Here is a 25,923-nt window from a genome sequence, read left to right as displayed (position 1 = left end):
AATGGACAAATTGGTAGAGGAGAATGTATCAATAGAAAAATAAAACTCCAAAACATATTTTGGTTTGGAAGCATTTCTACTATGTCTAAGGAGAAAGTGTACCATAGTACCCCTTCTCCTGCATGGGCCAGGTTACCTGGTCAGGCTGTACCCTCCTGGGGCATTGGACTCGATCTCTTTGGGTCCCTTCCAATCCCTGACACCCTGTGATCCTGTGATCCAGGTGCACCATCTACATCTCCTTTCAGCACAGGCAGGCAATAGGGAAAGCCTGGCTGCAGGCTGTACAGAGGATGCATTTTGACTTAAATATCCCACTAACAAATAAACATATTTAAAAATTTAAAATAATAATTTTAAAAAAGGACTTGAGTCAGTGCAATTAATCCTCCATATTTTAGTTCATTACCTCTTTTGTTTTTTCACAGAATCACAGAAACATCCAGATTGGAAAAGACTCTCATCCAAGTTGGAAAAGACCCTCAGGATTGCCAAGTCCAACCTGTAACTCACCTAAATTTTCTGGGAAAAAATACTTTGATAGAAATTTTTCAGTTAGCACTCAAAAAAAATCTTTAGCCCTTAAAAAATATTTGTATGTCCTGGCCAAAGTCAAATATAGGTAATGCAAGACTGGCATCCAAACTGGATTGCATTGGAATTCCACCACTCATAATCCTAAATTGCTGGCTGGGGTTGCGATATGCCCTAAGAGATTTTGTCCTCTGGAGTTAAATCTCATCACCTTTGCTATGTAGCACTCCTATGACTGAAGCATGATGATGTTAATTGCAGTACAGGACTAATGTTCTTCTTCTAAAAGACTTAAATATATATGCTCATCTTCAGGACTGCTGAAAACCAGATAAAACTTAGCACATTTACAGCTCAGCCTTATGGCTGGAAGCTGTAGCAGGCCTGTGTCCAGAGCAAGGCAACTAACAGTTGCCACTTCATTGCAGTAGTGAATGAAAGGGTTCCTCAATACAGAATATGCAGAACCTCCTTTTCAAACAAAACTGTAAGTCAGGTCAGTAGGTGTTTAACCTAAACAAGAAATGGATACAGAAATCCTATTCCTGTCAGGATTTACCTTGTAATTTACAAATCCTTTGAGATTCTGAATCATCTCTGCATTGTTTCTTCAGTTAGAATCATTTTGGCACACAGCAACTTAGTTATCAGAAATGCAGATACTTGAAGAGACCCCCTCAGGCAATTAAGCATACACCCTATGACCTCTACAGCCATTTTCACATTTTCCAGACTTATTCTTGCACTGCATTAACTACAGTAAGTTTAAGATGATGCCCAGCATCTCAGGCAGTAGCATGTGCTCTTTATACTTCTGCAGCCACTGCACTGAGTTGCACTTACTCAGCACAAGCCAATACAGAAATACAGATGCATCCATTATTTCAGCAGAAGACTGATCACCTGCACATGCATGGCTGATTACATATAATTATACTTCTAGTAAGCATCATTGTATTTAAAATACAATTTTTTTGCTCTTTTTTACCCCTTATTCCTTTCAATTAGGTGTTACCTCAGGACCTCAGTACAAAACTTACTCATGCTCGCTTTGGTGGTGAAGAAGGTCAATTGAGGGAGGTACAGAGAAGGAATTGCTTAGTGGAATTAAAGCCTGTGGCTGTGTTGTGCTGGTAGAGAGCTGGACTCCACTCTGGAAGGAGCTCCTCACAGTCATCCTGGCCCAGCCATCTGGAGCTAATCAATCCTCCTGGCTCTGCTGTTAATATTTTCTGTAGTTACATTTGTAATGTCTGAATTGATCTTCAGTATGCAATTTGTACAAGAAAAGGACTGTGCCAATAACAGCCATGTCAAAACTCATTAATGGATAAATTTTAGAGGATCAAGAATGAGATTTTTGGAAACAAGCCTTTACTCTCCTAGACAGTACTATCAGTAACTGGAATATTGTGGCTGACAGAAGGCTTTTTCATCATATCTTTTAAGCATTTATTTAGAATCATAGAATCAGTCAGGGTTGGAAAGGACCACAAGGATCATACAGTTACAACCCCCCTGCCATGGGCAGGGACACCCTACCTCAAATCAGGCTGGCCAGAGCCTCATCCAATCTGGCCTTAAACACCTCCAGGGATGAGGCCTCAACCACCTCCCTGGGCAACCCATTCCAGGCTCTCACCACTCTCATGCTGAACAACTTCCTCCTCATGTCCAGCCTGAGTCAGATTCACTCTTTCAGATTCTTTAGACAGATTCACTTTGGATTTGATTAGTCACTTAGAAGACCCTGATCTCTAGGCTAGTAGTTTCACACAGAAACATCGGTTGTTGGAGCATTCCTTTCTTGCTTTGCATTATTTTCTTTATGAAGTAACCATTATTGCAATTGTTCCAAACAGTCATGGCATTTCGAGACACAAGGGCTTGCTTCCAGAAAGCAGAACTATGCATTTGGGCTCCAAAAGAATCTAACAAAAGCTGTTCTGTGCTCCAGAAGCCAGCAGATCTTCCTGCAGATCCACAGGACCTAAAGCTTGAGAACATGACATCAGTTAACCTGATGTGTCAAAAGCAGCTGTCAGTATGTCTCTCCCAGACACTTCTTCCAGACTTCCACCGTTTAAATCTCATTAAATCCTGCCAGTCTGAGAAGGCCCAGCCCATAGCCACTGTGGGACTGTGGGAATGGATGGAGATGCCACCAGTCCTGAGGCTCTCACAACAGAAATAAACTGATCCACATCAGGAACATGTAGGTGAGACCATGTTACTAGCTGCCAATGAAGGCAAGAAGAAGATCACATGGACAGGATTTCCATCTCATTTCTGCCTCAAAATTGCATTACCTGGTGCCCACATTCATTTTCTCACAATCAGAGCAGTCTTAAAAACTGCCCTGGCTGTGACATTCCAGATATTTGTCAAAGGCTGAGCTCAAACCACTCTTTCCCTTAGGGAGGCACCACTAGAGTTATGATATTTGTGAAGTCTACAGGAACTTGATTGCCTCAAACTGGCTTAAATCAGTTAGCAAGGCCAAAGTGTATTAGAAGAGAGGGACAAGCTGACATAGCCAAAAGTACCATTTTTGCAAACAAATCACTTCTGTCATAGAATCATAGAATCGACCAGGGTGGGAGAGACCTCCAAGATCATCCACTCCAACCCATCCCATCCCCCAGCCCTATCCAGTCAACTAGACCATGGCATTTTGAAGGAGTCCTTTCTTCCCTGAGCTTCAGATGCATATTCAAAAAGTGGAAGAGTAACATTTGCTTATTTTGATGACGTGTTTCAGAGAAAAATGCTGTAAAGATGAAGAGGTCTACATAAATGACAGTAAAATCCCCATTCCTTTACAGCCTGTAGAGACAATTAGCTCAAGCGTGCGAACAGAACAGTCCCTGACTCTACACAGTGGTTTGTTCTGTCTCACCAACAAACTGTTCCTCAGGAAAATCTTTGAGTTGTGTTTTTTTTCCTGAACAGGCACAGTTTTGAAGTGACTCATGAGGAAAAAGTTCTTATTGGTAACAGGAGGAAAAAATATGAGTCAGGCGGTGGTCATGCTGAACCTCCGCCTGGCCTTGCTCCTCCAACCAAGTTCCAGTTGTGCAATACCAGCACAGAGAAGCTCTTGTTTGTCCCAGTGCTCTGATGGCATGGTCCCACTCCCAGCACCAAGATAGGTACCATATGAGGCTGCTGATCAGGCCTCACCCATGATTTGTCAGTGCTGCAGGAAAGTAAATCCCATATAAGACATTTCATAGTGTGCTTCTTAATGCTACAACCAGGCACTTTTGAAAGCAAGCAGTCCAGGTGGTGGGTGTATTGCCCTTCACTAGGAAGGCTCACTTGGAAGAAAAATCAGTCTCCTTCCCAGCATCTGCCCATGAGGTACAAGGGCAAAGTGCACCTGGAAGTCCCATTCAGCAAAGATGATGGTACCTAGACTGTAGCAGCACTTGGTGACAGGATCAGAGCTCCCTCCTTGCTTCACCTTGCTGACTGGACCATCAGCTCACTTTGGGAAAGAGTCGACATAGATTTCAAGTTCTCTTGCTGATCTGATGACACGGTGCTCAGAATGGCAAGGGCTTTCAAACACCAGTGACCAGCCCACAGATGCAGCAAGCCTTCACTGGTTCACACCAGTGCCACTGCCTGGTTTGCCCTTGTGAAACCATCTCTTGCACACATGTAGAACCTGCCTGTGTTAAGCAGATCTGAAGCACAGAATGAACCGACCGAAATACACAGTCCACTTTTCCCTTAGTCAATACATGATCTGGCTCTCACTTTCAGCTAAGAGATATACACACAGAGCCAAGCACCCACTTCTGATGATTTTCCTAAACTGTGATAGAAGCTGATCTATAATCCAAACCCCACAGAGTACTTGCCAGTTTGTGCAAGATCTTTTATTGATGCAATAGAGCTACATGTTTCTGTGTGCTCCTGAGCCAGCTCAACAGGAAACAAAGAGCCTTATGAAGCAACAGAAACCTTTCCAAGTAGAAACACTGGACTAAGGGAACCTACTTTACAGATGAGGCAAGTGATGGCACCCTGCTCTGATTGAGTACTGAATAAGGACTTCAATAAATGTTTAGAAAAAAAACACCACATTTAAACCTGGTTAAAAGGCACAAACACTTAACTAGATTTATTTGGAAGGAATGCAGTAAGTTGTTTTGGGCAGGTGTATTTTTTTTCTTAACATAAATGCCTGTAATTATGATTAACCCAGACAAACATTGGATTACCAAGTACAAAAGAGGCAGGGAGCTTTTTAAGTGGGCAGAAAAACACCAAATGACTGAAGCACCAAATGATTAAAACCAATATAGAGTAGATGTTTGGGGTAAGGCTTGTGCTGTCGCCTGGACAGATGGGCAGAGTCCAATGGGATGGGGTTCAATAGCTCCAAGTGCAGGGTGCTGCACTTTGGCCACAACAACCCCATGCAGAGATACAGGCTGGGGTCAGAGTGGCTGGAGAGCAGCCAGACAGAGAGGGATCTGGGGGTGCTGATTGATACCTGCCTGAACATGAGCCAGCAGTGTGCCCAGGTGGCCAAGAGAGCCAGTGGCATCCTGGCCTGCATCAGGAATGGTGTGGTCAGCAGGAGCAGGGAGGTCATTCTGCCCCTGTACTCTGCACTGGTTAGACCACACCTTGAGTACTGTGTCCAGTTCTGGGCCCCCCAGTTTAGAAGGGACACTGAGATGCTTGAGCGTGTCCAGAGAAGGGCGACGAGGCTGGTGAGAGGCCTTGAGCACAGCCCTACGAGGAGAGGCTGAGGGAGCTGGGATTGGTTAGCCTGGAGAAGAGGAGGCTCAGGGGTGACCTTATTGCTGTCTACAACTACCTGAGGGGTGGTTGTGGCCAGGAGGAGGTTGCTCTCTTCTCTCAGGTGGCCAGCACCAGAACGAGAGGACACAGCCTCAGGCTGTGCCAGGGGAGATTTAGGCTGGAGGTGAGGAGAAAGTTCTTCACTGAGAGAGTCATTGGGCACTGGAATGGGCTGCCCGGGGAGGTGGTGGAGTCGCCGTCCCTGGGGCTGTTCAAGGCAAGGTTGGACGTGGCACTTGGTGCCATGGTCTAGCCTTGAGCTCTGTGGTAAAAGGTTGGACTTGATGATCTATGAGGTCTCTTCCAACCCTGATGATACTGTGATACTGTGATAATAGGAGTTTTAATGTTTCTGCTTCTGCCAAAACGTAATGAGCAGACAAGCTATGAACCCAAATCTCTCCCTCTGAGGGAATCTGAACAAACAGAAGATTTACTGGTAGTTTCAGGGTTTTCAGAGAAAATCCCGGCCTGCTGTCAAGTGTAGCTGTTGTTATGAAATTATTTGAGACTAAATCATCAGTGCCACTAAAATCAAAGGATCTATGGGTTTTCCATGCCCCTTCTCATACCCTTTCCCTACAGAAAAAAAATTACAAGCTACTTGTAAGAACTCCTGCACACCAGGAGTACCTGCCAGTACGAGGCCAAGTCTGAACAAACAGTCAGATGTGCACAGAAGGCACTACATGACTAAACTGCCCTTTAAGTTACTCATTAGGATGCTGTTAACATCCTGCTTGACTCTGCATTTTGACACATATACATTTGCTGTGGTTTCACCCACCAAGAGACTACTGTCACCTGAAGCATTTGTTGAGTTTGAGCTTTTGCTTAAATAAAAGAGAGCAAAGCTCCAGCTTGCCCAGTGTTATGCAGCACATTAGCAGTATTTTTTCTAACAGCACCAAGGAATTAGTAATGGAAGAGTGGAAGTCTAGTATTAGCCCACAGGTCTCTCACAAAGGGGAATTCTGCAGGACTGTGCAGCCAGAAGGAAGCCTCCATCTTTGAAGCCTCCATTTTTGGAGCATGAGTTCCACATTACACTGGGGAAGAACCACACTCCATCTCAGCAGAATCCTCAGCACTGCTATTTCCCCTTCTGGTGACAGGAAAACTGACGTTCTTTCTTCATCCTCTCCTACATGCTGCCCCTGCCTCGGTTAGACAGCACAGTCTGCCTTTTTCAGGTACTTGGAAGGTCATTTCTACTTCCTATCACCATCAATTGCTGCAACAAACATGGGCAGTTTCTCTACAATTGCATAGTGTTGAAAGGGCAACAAACATCTAAATCTAAGTGCTTGTTTTGGAAGAAAGATTATATTGCATCACTGGCTTTGTAATCCATAAAAAAAATCAATATATCGCCTTCGTTGCAAACCTAATCAGGAAAAAGGAGAGAGATCTCTCAAGGACCTTTGGCATTTGGAGTCCAAAGAGACTTCACAACAGGTATTGGCATTCCCAAGTGAAGAGAAATGCATAGTCATGCACTGTAAAATAGGAAGAAAACAATGCTTTTGATTTTTTCTTCCCTTCCAGTTTTCAGACCACAAAATTCCCGAAGAAAATTGTTGCATTGTATTTAACTAAAAAGAAATTTAAAATGACATTTTCCCAGCTATTGAAAGTTGATAAAGCTGAAAAGGAGATGCTTTTCAAAATGTTTGTTGGCTTATGAAAACAGCAGGTTATTTACTGAATCTGTTCTGCACTCTTAATTAGCACAAATGCCAGTAGGGAAAGTTCCTGCTTGCTTTCTCCCATGCTGACCTACCACATGAGAAAAATTCCCTAGAGAAAACAGATTTTAATTCCTCCCTTGCAGTCAAACATCTGCCTTTGGTTAAGGGGGCACACAACCTTGTTCTTTGCAATATTTGGACCACAAGTGCTTTGGGGCAAAGAGTATTTTCTTTGCTGCTGAAAATGACAGGTCCTTTGCTTTATAGCTGTAACAATGCTACCACTAAAGGATGATGAGGACATGACTGTCATAATGGTTAATATTCATTTATCAAATTCCAAATATAAATATCTGCACACATATTCCATCACTATTTCTCTTTGCAATTAATTTCTCTACCACATTGAAAAAATTACTGAGTAGTGACTTAAGAGCTGGAGCTCATGACCTGAATTAGTACCTCAAATTTTCACTGAGAGGTGGGAATCAGAGGTATGTTAGCCTCCCCCAGAAGATAGTACCTTTAATATAATTGTGTGCATCAGCTATGTCAGTTTAATGAAAGAGAATGCCTTCTTGAGAAGTCAGTTTAATGAGAAAATGCAGTCTTGAAAAATAGAAGGCAAATTAAATGGATTGCTTTTAGCACATTTTCATTTAGGTCACTGTTCTTTTCTCCTCAGAGATCTGATAGGATGGGTGGATTGATGGCATGGATCAAGGCCCACTGGCAAAGGCAGAAAAGGCTGTAGGACTGTCTACAAAACTTCCATACCTTAGCTCATGACAACAGTAAATGAATGCTTTGCTTATATGCCCCTGATTCTAAGCAATCATACCCCTAAGAGAAAAACCATTGATGGGTAACATCATTCTCGGCTTGTAAAAGATCTGGTTTTGATAGATCTTGTACTTTCAAAAGTAACAGGGACAAGAATACTTAACACAACTTTAGGCACTGTAGAAGTTTACACGATGAGGTCTGAGGGTTTATAAACAGCAGATAGACCCTTAATCATCAGTCTGAGAAAATCACCTTGATGTCAGTGCTGGAATTTGATGCTTCCTCCAGGTTATGACAAGTATATTTCCTCACCAGCAAGGTGAAAAGCTCATGCTGTGTATCCTTATGGCAAAAAGTATCATCTTTATGATAGCAAGAGTCCAGTAGGAAAGGATTTATCATACGGTCCACAACTAAAAGTAGGAAAGGATTTATCACGTGGTCCACAACTAAAGCAATATTTCCATCTAAAAATGGCATAGCTGAGGCAGTTTTACACTCTGAAGAGCTGATATTTATGACAGAAAGCAGCCAAAACTCAGCAAATTACCTCCAGTTTCATTTGGCACAAGTGCAATATAGACAGGGAAAAATGGGCTCAGTGTAATTCTCTGGTCCTTCTGGCAGAGAAAATGAGGAATAGTCAGAACAGTTTTGTCTTTAAGATGCTGAAAACACTATGAGGGAGATACAATCAAGGGGAGTCAAAGGCAACTTCCAATAACCCTGGTATTCCCTTTCCTTCTGCTGTGCCAAGTACAAACATGGGAGGTCTAGCTTCTTGTCTTCTAAAGCAAACATTTGAATTTTGAAGAGCCATGTGCCTGCATTATGTAACTACCTGCTCCCTAATGAAATGGGCTGATTTTCAATCTGGAGTTGTCTAAAAATAAATTTTGGAGGATTGTTTTCCCAAGAGGGTAAGAGCTATGCACATAACTCAGTGCCCACTTACAAAAATTCTTTCTGCATCCCTACAAACAGCACTGAAAATTATCCAAGCAGAAAGCTCTTTTTAATATAATTTATTTTTAGGTCCACTTCTGTCTTTCCCTTTTTACAGTTCTATCAGTCTGAATAGTATATGCAGATTAATGTTTTGCTTAGATTTTTCTCTTATCATGTCTATCCCATTATACACCTTTATTTTTATATGCATACATGTTTATATTCACACTCGAATGCACATATAAGCACAGCATATTGGTACATGCATACATATTTATTACATATACATATACACATGCATGCAAAGATACAGCCACTGCAAGAGGAATTCTATTTGGCTAAACACTGAAAATGTTTAAACTAAAAGTTATGGAACTGCATCAGCCTGTTGAAACTTTATCTTACAAACCCCATTTTTCAGCCATGATTATTACACTCTTTAAGCACAACAATTCATAGAACACAATCGTGACAAGGAAGTTCTGGGCACAGCTATATGAGACAAAGGAGAGATAAAAGAAATAAAAACATTGCCCTACATCACAGTCTCTGGCAACTGTGTGCAATCAGTGAGGAGGGAAATGGCTCCCTGCGCAATGGATGCTTGAGCTGGATGTTGTAAACACCCTCCAGAAGCTTTTATCAATCAGTTTTTCTTTAACAAGTTTCTACATGCACACCATAAAGGCAAGTCCCATAGCACCTTGTTAACTTGTTTATTCTTTTCAGCTCTCTGGATTCAAGAGAAATCACATTATGCAATTAGCTGCTATAAAAACAAATGAAACTTATTTTGGGTTTTTTGCACATTTAAGGATTAGTTTAAAATCTCTTCTCTTCAAAAAGTATTTGATGGAGTGATTTATGATCAGTTTGATGTCTGAATTATTATCCTGTACTACACAAAGAAACTGTTGCTGAGGTTATGTTTAAAAACATTGAGATGGTGCAAAAGAATCTGTGACTCAGTCAATTTTGATGACCTGGATAACTTCATCAACTTTCCTGTAGCAACAAAAGAATTAACTATTTTTAGGAGGCATGTGTGACAAAGTTCATTCTGTAGCACATCATTTTTTTTTCTTTTGAAAAGATTTGCTTCTCAATTTCAGTGTTCAAGTGATTCAATTATCAGCAACTTCTGGCATATGAAAGGCAGCACATCTCAGCTACAAAACACAACATTTATTTGTATGGGAAATGGAAAGAGACAGTTACCATATAAACAAAATGAAAACAAGAAAAGAATTCCACTCATTCAGCTGAGCTCATCACTAGCTAAGCCTAATTTTGATTAGCTTTCCCACCAACAGGATGATCCAGCATAATAGAATTTACCATAAAAGGAGATTTGGGGATTTACTGTTTTCAGAGGGATTGACCAAATATTAAAATACCAACATCAAGAAGGAACTCAAACTATTTGAAAGTGTTGATTGTAGTACGTATTTGTGTAAGAAGTCCACCATGGCTGTCATCAGAATGGCTCTGCATGATTCATTGCATGACCTTCTTCATGGAGTCAGTTCATACAAGCCTATTTCCAGTGTTAATGCATTCCCAAAAAAAACACTGACTGTTTAACCCAGGTCACAGGAAAACCTCACACACACACAAGAAACATTTAAGGGTTTTATTCCCCTCTTATCCGTATGTTCCAGGAGAACAAAGACATTGAACTTGTCCTTTCTGTTGTTGGGAGTTGAAATCAGTCACCAAAATATGCCAGTCTTACAAATGATGGTAAATACTGCTGTTCAGGTAGGTATGCAGCAGATTACCTGCCTGAAGCATACTATGAAGTTAGGGTCTTCACATTTTATCAAGCATAGGACATCATGGGTATACAGGGTTCCTTTTAAACCAAATCATGCATACTTTGTGGGTAATAAAATGTTATCTAGAGATACATTAAAAGAATTCTTAGTACTCCTTGAAGAACAGGGAAAATATTTTGTCCATGTCATGTGAAGACAGGATAATAAAAAGATAATTTACTAAACAAACTAAATTTACTTAATAAATTAGAATTTAAATTATGCCATAACAAGCTATTTATAGTAGGTTTAAACAAATTCCCACTGAAAATAAGTGGGATGAATTTGAGAAAGCACAAGGGTGTCTTCTAGAAAATATTTATGGAAATATAGAATGAAGAACAGAAATTTGGTCATAAATTTGCTAAGATTAATAGAAGGTGTCATTAGTGTTTGCACTGAGCCATGGTTTCTTTCTCTTGGGGGAATCACAGTGGAAAACTGTACACAATTTTTTTCTGCACAGCATCATAAAATAAATTCCCAGTTCTGTATTCAGGGCTGGAGATACTGCCAAGCAACAGGAAATGATTGCTCTATCTTGAGAGCATGTCCTGAGTTTATTATTTTTAGGTCACTGGTTAGTGACACAAAGCAAAGCTTTGCCTAGGTTTTACTCCAATAAGCCCATACTTGATGCTAAAGCAGATGTGCAGAAATTTCAGTAGATTAAAAAACACAAACTAATCTCTTCAGTTCACTAAAATCTGCAGCCATTGAGTGACAGTAATCAGTATGAAGTTTAGCAGGACTTAAGAGTTTGGCTGTGCTCACTCAATAGTCCCTTCAAGCTGCCTCTTTCAGAGCTTCAAGAAGACCTGTGATGGCCCTTTTCCGTGAGTTCCAGACACATCAGCAGGAGTGTGTTGCACACACGTACAGACTGAAGCACAATGTCATAGAATAGAATCAGTCAGGTTTGGAAGGGACCACAAGGATCATCTAGTTCCAACCCCTCTGCCATGGGCAGGGACACCCTACCCTAGATCAGGCTGGCCACAGCCTCATCCAACCTGGCCTTAAACACCTCCAGGGATGGAGCCTCAACCACCTCCCTGGGCAACCCAGTCCAGCCTCTCACCACTCTCACAGTGAAGAACTTCCTCCTCATGTCCACTCTGAATCTCCCTACCTCCAGCTTTGTTACATTCCCCCTAGTCCTGTCACTCCCTGATAGCCTAAAAAGTCCCTCCCCAGCTTTTTTGTAGGCCCCCTTCAGATATTGGAAGGCCATAAGAAGGTCACCTTGGAGCCTCCTCTTCTCCAGATTGCACAGCCCCAACTCTTTCAGTCTGTCCTCACAGGAGAGGAGCTCCAGCCCTGACATAGTATCTGAAATATCCAGCAAACATGCTGGTCCAGGACATCTCCTGACATCTTTTGCCTGCAGCAGTGTTTGTAGATAACTTAAAACACCATGAAAATTTATGAGGACTTTCCTCTAAGCTAACTCGTGACTAAAGGAAACAAGGTACATTTTGGCTGCCCAGTGAGCAAAACCCCTGAACTGCTGTAATGCAGTGAAGACATGAAGAAAAAATCCACCTGGAACTGAGAAAGATGAGGAAGGACAATGCAGCAATGAAGATGGTGAGAGGAAGTGAGACAGAGAGGGGGCCTCAGGATAAATCTGTATGTTGTTTGAAATAGCATTTGTCAAGTCTATATAGACTGTAATGCAGTCCCACTTAAGGCACTGAAAATGCAGAAGCATTAATGTAGAGATGAATCATGTGACCTAAAACACCTGAAAACCAAGGAATGATGAAACATATAAGGGAAGAAAGTGTGTCATTTCAGCTTGAACAGACAGAATCTTTCAAAAATGTTTGGTCAACAGAAACCACAAGACAGTGTTGCTTACTACAGCTTTACCCAGTACAGAAGAGAATTTACCTATTACAACCTGCAGTATAAAATGGACAGGTCTGCCTTTCTGCAGGTCTCATACGCCAAAGTTAGGCAATGCCCAGAGCACCACATATCAGCCAGTCTCCAGGAGTGACACACCCGTTAAGGATATCAACCGAAGATCAGTTCAGCAGCTTTTGAAAACAGGATGTCAAATATGCCACGAACTACAGAATCCCCTCTCACTTTCTCTCTTCCAGGTCAAGGTTGTACCAACCAACAAAATGAGACCAGAAACTAGCTCTCATCGCGATGTAGGTCTGCAGCAGCTGTTACGCAATGGAAAGTTTGCAGTGCAGAAAGCCTGTACATATTCACAGAACTTTTATGAGTCTGATTTAAATGAACACATCTCCAGCTCAAGAGAAAACCCATATCCAGGCTGCTGAGCAGCCTGCCAGGGAAGAGAGGACAGTGTTTCTGCAGATTCCTGGGAACAAATACACCCCTTCAGTAACTCAAGAGTCCATTGACAAGACTGCAGGGGTCAGATTCCTCAGCCACAGATGTCAGGATGTAAGACTAGCTCTGATTCATTCGAACATATCCTCTCCTCTAGCCCGGAAAATGCTGAACTAACCTCCCCCACATCTCAGGTTCCATCAGCAGTTCCCTCCACATGCCATTCTGGTGACAAGACACCCTCTGATTTTTCCTACTTTGACTATCTCTGTTGTCCACATACAAAGAGAAATGTCCATTTTCCCCAGGTTCTCTTCAATATGGAATTCCTTTTTCTATTTAAAGACACTTTTAAAAACAAAACTTTCATACTAGCTTGTGCTACTTTGGGAAGAGCGGAAGACCTTCAGAAGAAAGAACAGCCCCATACACTGACACACTAGAGCTAGGTCCTTCTACACTCAGTACCTTCTGTGCTTTAATTAGCCACCTGTTAAGTCCCATAATTTTTTAACTCATCATCAAAATACACCTGCATAGCCTTGAAGCCAATTTCAACCTAAGGGCCAATGTAAACTTAAGATTTCTCAAGTCTTTAGCCACCACATATCACAGCTAGTGAAACGTCTTCCTGTATATGCAGTACATAGCATGACACTTCAAGACATACAAACATCCTGAAGCACAAAAATAAAACAGCTTAAAGCCATTATTTGTCTGTGTATCTTCATCCTATTTGGAATGATTCTGTTTAGCTTTGTAATTCATGCAGAAGAATGTAAGATATTCAGTATCTCGTGGCAACGTGTCACATTGAGCATAATGCTGAGGGTTGACTTAGCAGTCTGCTAAAAAAGTCCACACTAACTATGAGGTTGAAGTCCAGAGCTGCAGCAAAATGGATGCTTACACTATGCTGGTACACACTGGAACCACTATACAACCCTAGATGAGGGACAGTCTCAGAGGTCCTATCATTTCCATCTCACTGACCCCAGCTATTTCTAAATCTGATGCCAAGTGAGGATTCTTGGTAAGAGACTTGCTTCTTAGCTAGCTGGGCAGGCATCGCCCTTAGGTTTTCAAACTTTGCCCAAAACTTCAGGTAACTTGCCCATTAAAAACTATTTTTTTAAAAAAGCTATTTTTTTCCATCATTAAGGCCCATGACAACACCAAGGGAAATGTCAGAATTGGAGAATGCAGAGGTTAGAAGGGACCTCTGGAGCAAAACGAGACCAGTCCCACTGCAGGATCACCTATGGTAAGTCGCACAGGAATGCATCCAGATGGGTCTTGAAAGTCTCTAGAAAAGGAGACTCCACAACCTCTCTGGGCAGCCTGTTCCAGGGTTCCTTCGCCCTTACAGTGTTTCCTCATGTTGAAGTGGAACTTCCTATATCCTAGTTTATATCCATTGCCCCTTGTCCCATCACAGGACACCACTGAAAAGAGCCTAGCATCTGAACACCCATTATATTGGTTTACACTGACTGGTCACACAGGAGACAGGGCTACAGTCCATTGCCCCTGCAGGGTGCAGTGCCAGCTAGATCGTGTATTCTACACCATGCTAACATCATGTTTGCTACATGACAGGAAGGGTTCGACTGGGGCTTATGGGACATGAAATATTTTCTATAGCTTGTAAAGTTTCTTGTTCCAGGTTTTTGTGGCTTTCCCCCAGCTTACAGGCAGGGATGCATCCCTTTTCTTCTGGTTTTCAGTTTAAGTGGTTCATGGGTGGTTCATTCTGTCTGTTCCTCTACTGCTGCATATGCTGGTGGGGTTTTATCTGTTTTCTTTTCTGTAATCTAATATTCCTGCAATAGAGTAGTAAATTGTCCTTATCTCAACCACCATTTCTGTCTCTTGGGTCCTTCTCCTTCCTGTCTGTGTTTGGAGAAAAGGCAGGGGTGGGGGAGGGAGGGGGAATAATGAAAAGAGGCTGTGTTAACATAGGACACCCATCCTTCAAATATTTAGAAAGATTAGTAAGATCTCCTCTCAGTCTTCCCTTTCACAGACTAACAGCCCAACTCTCTCAGCCTGTCACAGACTCAGAGATTACATAGGGTTGGAAGAGACCCTCAAAGGTCATCTTGTCCAACGCTCCTGCAGTGAGCAGGGACACCTCCAACTAGATCAGGCTGCTCAGGGCCACATTGAGTTTGATCTTGAATGTCACCAGCAACACAGGCCACAAACACATCCCCGGGAAGCCTGTTCTGATATTTCACTGCCCTCATCATGAAGAGCTTCGTCCTTATGTCTAACCTACTTCTTGCCTGGACACAATACTCCAGATGTGGACTCACCAGGGCAGAGTAGAGGGGGAGGAGAACCTCCCTTGACCTGCTAGACACACTTTTCTTAATGCACTCCAGAATACCATTGGCTTTTTTGGCCACAAGGGCACATTGCTGTCCCATGGATAACTTGTTACCCAACAGAACTCCATGGTCCTTCTCCATGGAGCTGCTTTCTAGCAAGTCAGCCCCTAATCAGTGCTGGTGCATGGTGTTGTTCCTCCCCAGGTGCAGGAATCTACACTTACTCTCATAGAAAAAGTTGTTAAGAAGTCAACAGTATGTGAAGAATCAGCAAACAAAACACTGCAGCTAATGTACATGATTTTACCCTTGGAGTTGTTTTCAATTAGAAACACTTGTCCTGAAGCTTTCCAGTAAGTATTTCAGTTGTAGTAGGCACATGAGGTCTAGAGATACAAACTTTGCCCACGTATCTTAGGGAATGACATGGGAGAGAGTAATGTTTGTATAATTGAGGGAGGGGAAGCCAACTGTGCAGTAGCATGGCCAAATTCTGCTTCTTCACATTCACCATTCAAAACTACCTGTATACACAGCATTGCATAAATGCATGCACCTACCAATTCCCATAATGTACCTGATTACAGCCAGTGAGGTCCTAAGCAAGATATTTATATTGGAAAGGCAATCAGCCTTTCTGTTGTCCCTATAATAGTTGGCTTATCTATAATGAAGAGACAGAGAAAACAGGAAGGAAGAATTACATTGGCAGAAAAGCTCAGGCAAAAACACCTCTTCCAGAGGACTGTTTCTGCACTTCAGCTCTGCAAAGCAACATTTACTAAAGAAATTACCATTCTGCTTTGGGTCTGAACTTGTCACACAAAGAATAGTATTTGACAGTACAGAACTGACAGAAGTCAGTTCAGTCAGTAGCCTGAACATTAATAATTTGGCATCTTGGTTATTTTGGCCATGCCATTTGAACTTTCTCCTCAGTAATGAATAAATCAGTACAAAGACACCATCAGTAAGACTGCACCGGCCATAGTAACGCAAAAGCTGACCCACAGCTGTTACAGGGCAGCACTTCTGTATTCCTAGCCTGAAAGCAAGTTTCAGTTGTCTTCATCTCAAAACTGGCATGTCTTTTGTAGTGAACAGAAAGGCAGGAGAGTAAGTTCAAGGATGCTGCTACAAACTTCAACCCCTACTTGAAACACAAATTTTGTAGCCTTAGAACCACAATGTTAACACTATATATGAAAGTGACTCAGTGACACAACAGCACCCTCAGCTACTGTACATGTGCAACCCCAAAGATAACTTTTTGGTTGCAGAAACCAAAAAAAATACATCTAGCAATAACACTTCTGGCACTACTTGATGAAATAAAGAAACTTAGACAATTTTTCTGCAAGCCAGTACGCTTACTACCTAACTTTTGAATGTTGTACTTGATGAGAATGTAACATAAATCATCTCTAGCATTTGGATACAACTACTGAAAAGAAAAATAACCTACTTGACATATACCACATTTTTCCAGTATCTTAACAAGGCACAAACAAAAATGCACTTGTTGCAACTCCAAATGTTGTTCTCCATCTCTGTGTAATCTCTAACCCCAGAAGACTGTTATTCAAGGCCTAACTGCCTGATACTGAGGTATTAAAGCATCAAGCTGACTGTTAAAATATACCATAACAGTAATAGCTCTTTGTTGGTCTCTCTGATTCACTTATATAAACGTTCTAGTGCAGTGAGGCTACAGTCACAGCACTTTCTGCCAAGAAACTTGATCCCCAAGGCCACATTTACAGGAAAAGGGAATGATAAATGTAATTACTGTATTAATACAATGTTTCTCATTCCATTTATTCTTCCAGAAAATAAACTTTGCTGAACGTGAACAAAAGCATATCTCAGTGATCTCAAAGGTCTTTTCTAACATGGTTAATTCTGTGATTTTGACTTTTTTTTTTTTTCCAGGCAAGCACAAGACACTTCATTTTTCTTTGCTTCTCCTTGCTTGGAGTAAGTGTAGGGATGGAAATACAGAATATGCTTGCCATATCATCCACCCTCCCATCTGCTGTTTCCTCAATTTCTTTACATACAGTTTCTCTAAAATAAAGAGCCAGGATGTGCACACTTCTAACTACTAAATCAAAGCCACTTTTTAATATTAACAGGCTTCAACTAAGTAAAATACTCAGGATTTTATTTTTGGAAGATTCACACTGAACTCCAGTTGAAGTTATTCAGAGCTGTGAAGGCTGGTGACATGCAATTGTGCCCTATCTGCTACACTGTGACAGATTTTCTATTTCAGTTGTTACTGCAGCTTTTTATCATGTGTGGTTTTTTTAAAGTACTCACTAACGGCTTACTAGTTGCAAATGAAGACACATGGTTCTTTGAGGCAGTAATAGTACCAGGACCATCTGCTCACTTAGAGAAGGTATGCCTTGATACATATAGCACATCTTTGCCTGACCTGTGGAACTCTCACCTTTTTTAAGTAATTATGTCTTTACTACTACTTAGCAGTTTTCTATAGTAATATTAGTATATAACATGTTGTTGTCTGTCTGAGCTGTTACACATATGGATTCTGAGTAGAAAATAGTAACTACACTGGACTATTTACAGAAGAATGAGGGTGATGCCTAAAAGGGCTCGAGACTTGGCACTCAGAAACTGCAATACCAGGAAGGAAGAGTTCTGCGTTACACTATGTAAGTTATTTTCCTGGTAAGAAATTTACATGTTCAGAAAGCCTTGACTGTGTATTTTGCTTCAAACCAGTCACACAAACAGTGACTTCAGTCATATTTTCATTGTGTACATTACTGCCAGGTTGCCTCTCTGAATACCAATAAGTGTCTGCATTTTTGTGACAAGGTGACAGGTTTTAACTAAATATATATATATATTTCTTTTTGCCTGCCAGCACTTGTTATGGGAAGCTTCATACAAACATATTAGAAAAGAAGATAAAAATAAAAATACAGGCACCCACTTCCATGCACAGCAGCCAGCAATGAGAATCTGGTAGAAAATTCTGTGGAAAGTCATTAAGTTACCTGTGCTTTGGCAGAATATTTGGAATCAATAAAGACAGGCCCCTAGTGTTTCCAGAAACATTTACTGCATTCAACAGTGGCTGAAGAAAACTGGTTCATTCAAGTGTTTTCTGTGATTGCAAGTAACAGAGTTCCACTTCCCAGAAGTTCTGGGACAGAAGTTGCTCTCTGAAGGAAGAGGGTAAGAGCCATAGCATGTCCTGCAGCAGTAATCTCCACTGATAAGATTTTCAGGCTTAGCTGAGGAGGCAGTTTCTTAGAGATTAATTATCTCCCTTTGCAATATGTCCTTGGCAACAGAGTTTTTGTTGGGAAACAAGAAAGACATAACACTCTGGCTCTCGGGTTCTGCTGTCACAGCAGCTACAGAACCTTAGGGTTTAAAAAGCCATGCTGCCTAGGAAGAGGGGACATAACAGCAGCATACACTTCTAAAGTACAGAATGGACCCCTCTATACAGATGGGCACAAGACTTAAAAAAAAACAAACCCAAGATTAAAAGTTTTAGTTGCACCCCTGAAATAAAGTAAAATTAAATTGCATGACCTTCTTTCTGAGGTGTCTTCTTTCAGCTTCTCTGCTCTCTCACAACTAAGCTCTCATCCACAAAAATTTCTCAGCTGCCAACGAGTGTTTAAGGGTATCTGAGATACTTCTAAAGCTCCCTAAAAGAAAATAACTTAATGTCATTAATTTTAAATTAATCACATAAGGCATAAACATTCACTGCATTTTTTTTAGGGATCTATAAATCTAAAAGGGCTGAGACTACAGATCCTAGCTCCAGGATATGACTTTATTAAAAATATTTTTCTATTGAAAAATAAACAAATGTCAGCATTAAACCCCCAAGCTATTCAGAGTACACAACTTAGCCCTACAGTACAGTATTTGCACCACGAAAATTAGTAACTTGTTGTACTTACACATGCAACCAATGCAAGTGGCTTGGCTTTTAGACATTTATTCACAAAGTCCATGTATAATCATCCATATTTTAAAATAGTTTGCATTACATTCTGTTTTGCAGGAGTTCAGTTTTTAACAAGACAGTGATTAAGCTTGCTGGCAAGTATGAGCAAACAGCTATTGGAGACTGTGAATGGAAACAAAACATACTCAACAAATACACATCTGGTAGTAGCAGCTGCAACTACATAGGTATAAATGAAAAATGTATCAAACTAAGTGCCTCATCAAAACACTTAGAAATAGAAATATTGGGGGGGGGGAAGGGAGTAGAATCATAAACAAGCAGTTCTTGCAGAACAAGAAAGCATTTAAATAATTGTGAATGGTGTATATGTCAAAATTGATCTACTTACAGACAATTTTAACTCCAAACAATTTTATGACATTAACTTCTTGCCAAGATTTCCTTAGAATCAGAAATCTAATTTACAGGGAATTAAGGTATCTATACAACTTTAATAACACATCATTGATCAGATGCAAACATGATAGACAATAAAATGGAGCTCTATGTCCCTTCAAAATATCTTTTAAGAATTCTGTTCAAAATTTTCCCAAATCATCTGCGTTAAGTTTAGAATTAGAGGCTTGACTGCTGTCTGGTGCCAATATTATACAATCTATTAAATGGGTTCCATTCTATGAGCTGCACTTTCAGTAGGGAAACTGACAAATTAAAAATACTGGTAATAAATACCTGAACAGTGAGACATATTTATAAGGTCCTCATCTATGACACAGGCCATCTTGTAGAAATCTGGATGAGAAAATAATTACACAAGACCAGTTTGCTTCTGCTTGGCTGAGAAATAACTGAGTACATATGAGAAAGGTTCATGTAGCCTTGCTAGATTTGCAAGTTCAAGGTTAGTTTCACAAACGCTTCACTGGCAGCTTAGTCAGTGTCACTGCATAAACTGGTTGATGCAAACAGATCCAACTGCTTTCCCAGTTGTTTGTTCCCATCACCACAGTAGGCTGCATTGTCCCTCAGCTGTTTGTCTGCATACCCATGCAACAAATCAAATCGAAGCACTATTGCAGATGAAACCAAGCAACATAATTCGTTTTTTCTGCTGGTTCATCACACCAACATGCTCACATCAGGATAGAAGCAGCAGTGACACAAGGCCCTGAATGCAAAAACTCACTCTTTTTACAACACCAAGGGGCAGCTATGACAAAAGCTAGATGTAGAGAGGAGAGATTGGGGCTGGACACAGTGATGTGCTTTGCTGTTTTCCTTATGCAGGGCTAGTTCATTTGCAGTAAAACCTTGACATAAAAGGTTTAGAAATGCAACTCTAAACCCATTACAGGGATTCTAGTAGCTGCTTCAGAGCATTTGTGACTACCTAAAAGCACGTTTGAAACTGTGTATGCAGATTATATGTAAATCTCAAGATTTGAGCTGTCCTTAATGAAATGATAATGGCCCAGATTAGCTTTCAACACAAACAAGAGAAATCCTGTAATTCTATTTCAGTGACTGTTTTGCAATAAAAAGCCCTATTCGAGTATTTAATTCAAAGTGAATCATTTCAATGAGAAGCCTAAAGCAACGGTGACGTCCACTATGACTTCTTAACTCGCATCAAGATGAACGAGTACAGCAGTGACAAAGGGTCCGAGACGGAACCCAGAAGGGCCTGAGGAAGGTTATCTCCCTGCCAGTACTGGGCAACAGCGGACTGGTGTGCAAACACACCACGTGCGTTCCACCAGCAACTGAGCTTCTCTGCATGCCGAGCGGGAACCTCCCCCTCCTCCGTGTTAGAAAAACGTGGATTAGAAGCAAAATAAAGAACCACAACAAACCAGACGACTAAATTGGGTGAACTGCAAACTCAACCCCACAGTACACGGGGGATAGGCCAGGGCGGCAGTGTGGCAAATCCGGTCGGGTCGTCACTAGCCCACCGGTGACCCCGGCCCCCTAACAGTAGTACGGCGACGGGGTGACACCGTACCACGACGCAACGGGACACGGGAATGGGCACCTGCCCATTAATGTCGCTCTCTCAATACCCTCCCTGCATGCCCTCTCCCTGGAGTCTCGGCTCTCCGTTCTCACCCCGCTGCCTCAGTGTCCCTTCCGCACACGCCGAGCCGCTAGCGGCTTGGGGAAGTAGGGGGGGGGGGAGGGAAAGAGTGAAGGCAACAGCCGCGGACATGTCGGAGCCCTCCAGCGCCAGGCGCCGTCCCGGCTGCGCGGCCCCGGGCTCGCGAGGCCCGCCCGCTCGCTGCGCTACCTGGCGGGGGAGGGGCGGCGGGAGGGGGATCCCCCCGACTCCCGTAAACCGTCTCCAACCGCGACCCTCCCCGCCGCGCCAGCGCCTCGCCCCCCGCTCCCCCGCCGGCCAATCAGAGCGCTGCGCACGTGACGAGCGTTCCCTTCGATGACCTCATCCCTAGTGTGGGATGACGTCAAATTCAAGATGGATGGAATCACGGCGGTGGCAGCAGCGCGCGCGGCCGAACCGTGAAAGGAGGCGCCGAGGGGGGCAGCTGGGGGGGGCGCGGCTGGCGGCGGAGAGGGTGAGTAGCGGCCGCGTGTCGCGCCCGTTCCGGGGGCTGCCCGCGCTGTGCGGGTCTCCCCGCGTACAAAGGCGTCTTTTCCTGACGTAACTCTGAGGTGGTTTTTTTTTTCCCCCACCGAGCGGGGCTGCGGTCCCCGAGCGGCGCAGTGCGCCTGCGCCCGTTACGAAACTCCGCTCCCTCCTTTTCGCGCATGCTCCCTTTGCTCTGAGGAAACGGCTGGTGCCTGTTGCGCCGGCACACACCCGCCACATAGACCCGCCGGGCCGCCTTCCGCGCATGCTCCGCGTCCGCACGCCGCTTCAGCTGCCCCGCGTGCGCCTGTGCCGCGCCGCGCCGCGCCCCGCCTCTTTCCTCTCCGGCCGGCGTCCCGCGGCACTGCTCCTCCGCGGCGGCCGGAGCAGGGGGCAGTGCCTGCCGTTGCCTTCTCTCACGACGCATGCGGAGCGGCGGCGTTGCCGGGGGGGCGGGGCAGGAGCGGCGCCGCGTGGGGAGCGGAGCGGCGTGGGCTGCGCGCGCGCCTGCGCCTGGCCGGGGCAGGGTGGGGTGGCGGGACGGGACGGAGCGCGCCGCCGCCGCCGGTCTGCCTCTCGCCACAGCCTGTCCCCTGTTACCCCGCGCCGCCGTGTCCGCAACGGCAGGGACACCCGGGGGCATCGCGGTGGTACCGGTGCCGCCGCCTGCTCCATTTGCGGGAGCTGTGGGTCGTGACTGTCCCCGCGCATATATACGGGCTCTGATCCGTACTGTGAAACATGGCACGGGGTTCGGGAGGGCTGTGCTCAGTGCCATGAGTCCTCCCACATAGGTCTGTCGTGGTGAGCCGCGCCAGTCTGAACATTTCAGGGTGGAGGGCAATCCAGGGAGGTGTATTGAGTACACAGAGGTGTTGAAGTGTCATTTGGCTAGCTCAGGCGCTCTTTGGCTGTGTTCATGAGCAGGAAAAAGCACCTCTTGGAGCCTACCAGTATGTGCTGTGCTTTTGCATAAAGCTGTCAAAGGTATTTTGCCTCGGCACAGCTGTCGGAATTTAATGCTGCTTTAAGTCCAAACGGCCATTACTTGCCTGCATTGGACGCAGCTCATGTAAAGTATCAATCGGTAGGAAAACCACCTGAAGGTGTTCCTGGGACACAGGAAATAGTGTGGAATTTTGTTGTATACCCAGTAAGCTCATCTTAGTAATTAAATGGCACTTCTTTTAAAACCTATTCTTTTGTTGTTAGACTCGGTGGAAATAAGAGGTAGGAAGGAAGGCTGCAGGTATGAATCACACACAGAATCAACCAGGTTGGAAGAGACCTCCAAGATCATCCAGTCCAACCTAACCACCCCGCCCTGTCCAATCAACGAGACCATGGCACTAAGTGCCTCATCCAGTCTTGAGCACCTCCAGGGATGGCAACTCCACCACCTCCCTGGGCAGCCCATTCCAATGCCAATCACTCTCTCTGTGAAGAACTTCCTCCTAACATCCAGCCTCTACTTCCCCTGGCACAACTTGAGACTGTCCTCTTGTTCTATTGCTGGTTGCCTGGGAGAAGAGACTGACCCCCACTTGGCTACAGCCTCCCTTTAGGTAGTTGTAGACGGCAGTGAGATCACCCCTAAGCCTCTTCTCCAGGCTAAACACCCCCAGCTCCCTCAGCCTCTCCTCACAGGGCTGTGTTCCAGGCCCCTCACCAGGCTCGTCGCCCTTCTCTGGACATTTTCCAGTATTTCAACATCTCTCTTGACTTGAGGAGCCCAGAACTGGACACAGGTGTGGCCTGACCAGTGTTGAACACAGGGGAATAACCTCACTTGTCCTACTGACCACACTGTTCCTGATACAAATGAGAAGAGATTGTGATGAATTCATCACCACACAGCTTTTGTTGAATACAGTAAAGACTGTGTAGTTATTTTTATCCTTAAATGATAGGAAATTTTGATTTTATTACTATTTTTATACAATAAGGTTTTTAATATTAAATCAAGAACAGCAAATGGATATTACAGGTAAATCTCGTAGTGGTTCATGTTTGAGCTGCCCAAACACTGCCACTTACGATGTTCTGTTCTGACTGTTCAAACTGATAAACTAACTGCTTTGACTAAAACTTTCCACCAGGGTTATGCTGATGTTCTTGAGGGGAAGCTTTGAACAAACTTTAGCCACTTTTTTCACAAACCTTGTTTGCAAAAAAACAAATGATGTGGCCATCTCTTGGGTGGAAGGAAATCTGATGTCCTTTTTGTCTTAGAAATCTTACTGCTTGCATACTATACAGTTGTAGGCTCATAAGAGCATTTGGTTTATCTGTAGAAAATCCACCCAACCTGAATAAACCACTATCATTTGCATATTCTCAGTAGGGACTTGGAGATGTCACAAATTGCTGTCTGTGGAGTTTCTAGCTATAATAATGTGTGCCTGACTGGGATTTAGCATAGGTTTCTCCATCCGTGAACTTCTCTGAGCCCGCTGGAGCCAAGGTAACCTCTGGTGATCGGAATGAAGAGTAAGTGACCATGGCTCATGCTCTCAGAGGTGCTCTTGTTCTCCCACTGATTTCAACAAAGTCCTGTGATCCAAACCAGCATTAAAGTCATAATGAGTTGTTTTTTAAGGCTTAAGGTAACTTATCCTTGAGTATGTATTAGCATTCTTATTTAACATAAAGAAACAATAGCTTGTAAGAAGTTCCTGAGTTCTCTTTGTGCTGTGATGGATGTGAATGTTTGTGCTTCATTTTGCTGATGCATAGGTTCTAAAGAGATGGGGGACACTACTAGCTGATTCAATTTCAAGTTCTCAAGCTGAAAACACTCCAGATCACTAGAAGCTTGATATTGCTAACAAGGTTTTTGTATATGTGTTGTTGTAGAATATTAATAGTTAAATAGTTAGTCCTGTGATCATCTTCATAGTAATGGCTGACTATGCTTTCCCTAAGTTAGTGAGAGACATGACAACTTTTGGGTTTAAAAGGACAGCATTACAGAGAGCTTTTTGTAAGCTTTCATACTGTGCTGAAGTTACTTCTTTTTGAACATCAGGAGCTGTGAAGTAGTTACCATAAAAAAACACCAAGTAATTTCCCATTATGGTTTTCAAGGTTCTGAAAGTTGTTTTATCTGCAAAAACAGTGTTAAATGCAGTCTCTATACAAGTGTAAACTTAGAGGATGGGGGAAGGAGGAGCTGGGGAGAGGAAGTTGGGCCATGACCACCATGTGCTATGGACTGTACTGGGAGGTATTATACTGAGTTACACATTACAGTTGCAGCAATTTGCAACTCTCACTAAAAGAAAATCTCAACTTTTGAGCAAGTGAGCTATTTCATAACAAACACTGCTACTTTTACTGATCTGAGATACTTGGAAGAAAAAGAAATCTTCAGAGGCAGCAATATCATTTGCTGCAAGTGGAATGATTGCAGCATGCCCTGCTTGTAAAATAGGCATTCTCTGCAGGAGTTGCTTTCCCCGAATGTATGTTTGGATCTAATATTAGTACTTAAATATATTTTTCTTTTTTTTACTGAACAATAATATTTAAGGCAGCAGTTATCTTTTATTTCATTCAGCAGTGAAATGAAAAAAAAAAACTCTGTTGTCTTTGCTTCTTGGCTACTTTATGTATTACGTTCTTCTAGAACACTTCAAGGAGATTTTTTTACACAAGATAAGAAAGTGTGGAACAATTCTCTTACCTTCCTAAACTTGTTCTACCTTCACCACTACCACAATCAGTTCAGCAGTCTTGCAGCCCATCAAAGATAAGAAAATTTTGAAATCATGAAATCCTGACTGTTGAGGGGATTTTTCCTCTGAGATTAAGTGAAGCACCACATCTTCATTGGGCAGAATCTTTCCAAAATCTGCATGAAAAGGCGTGATAAATGCTTTGGCTGAATATTTTTTTAAGTGAAACTTGGCCTTTCATAGTCATTCGTATACAGTTAAACTGCATTCCTCAAGAAAGGATGAAATATTTTTCCCTCTTTTATCACAGAGCATTAATTTCCTATCCATGATTTATTCTACATCAGCACTTTAACTGTGTGAGTGATCTTTAGGTTGCAATTAATTCTCAGTAATCTCTTTGATAAATTGTGGTTAGTGCAGGGACAGTTCTTACACAGGAGATGCTT

General features: G+C 42.8%; 1 protein-coding gene across 1 annotated transcript in view; it reads right to left on the bottom strand.

Moving 5' to 3' along the window:
- UMODL1 (uromodulin like 1) overlaps nt 1–20,000 on the bottom strand; it is a 75,407-nt gene extending 55,407 nt beyond the window's left edge. Inside the window, exon 1 of the mRNA XM_064152571.1 lies at nt 19,943–20,000. Within this exon, the coding sequence (XP_064008641.1) occupies nt 19,943–19,991 (49 nt within the window). The 5' untranslated portion in view covers nt 19,992–20,000. The remainder of the gene's footprint in view (nt 1–19,942) is intronic.
- Between the last annotated feature and the right edge of the window lie 5,923 nt (nt 20,001–25,923).

The sequence above is a fragment of the Pogoniulus pusillus genome, chromosome 12 (assembly GCF_015220805.1).
Source record: "Pogoniulus pusillus isolate bPogPus1 chromosome 12, bPogPus1.pri, whole genome shotgun sequence".
NCBI classification, from domain to species: Eukaryota; Metazoa; Chordata; class Aves; order Piciformes; family Lybiidae; genus Pogoniulus; species Pogoniulus pusillus.
This window is presented reverse-complemented; position numbering and strand designations above follow the sequence as displayed.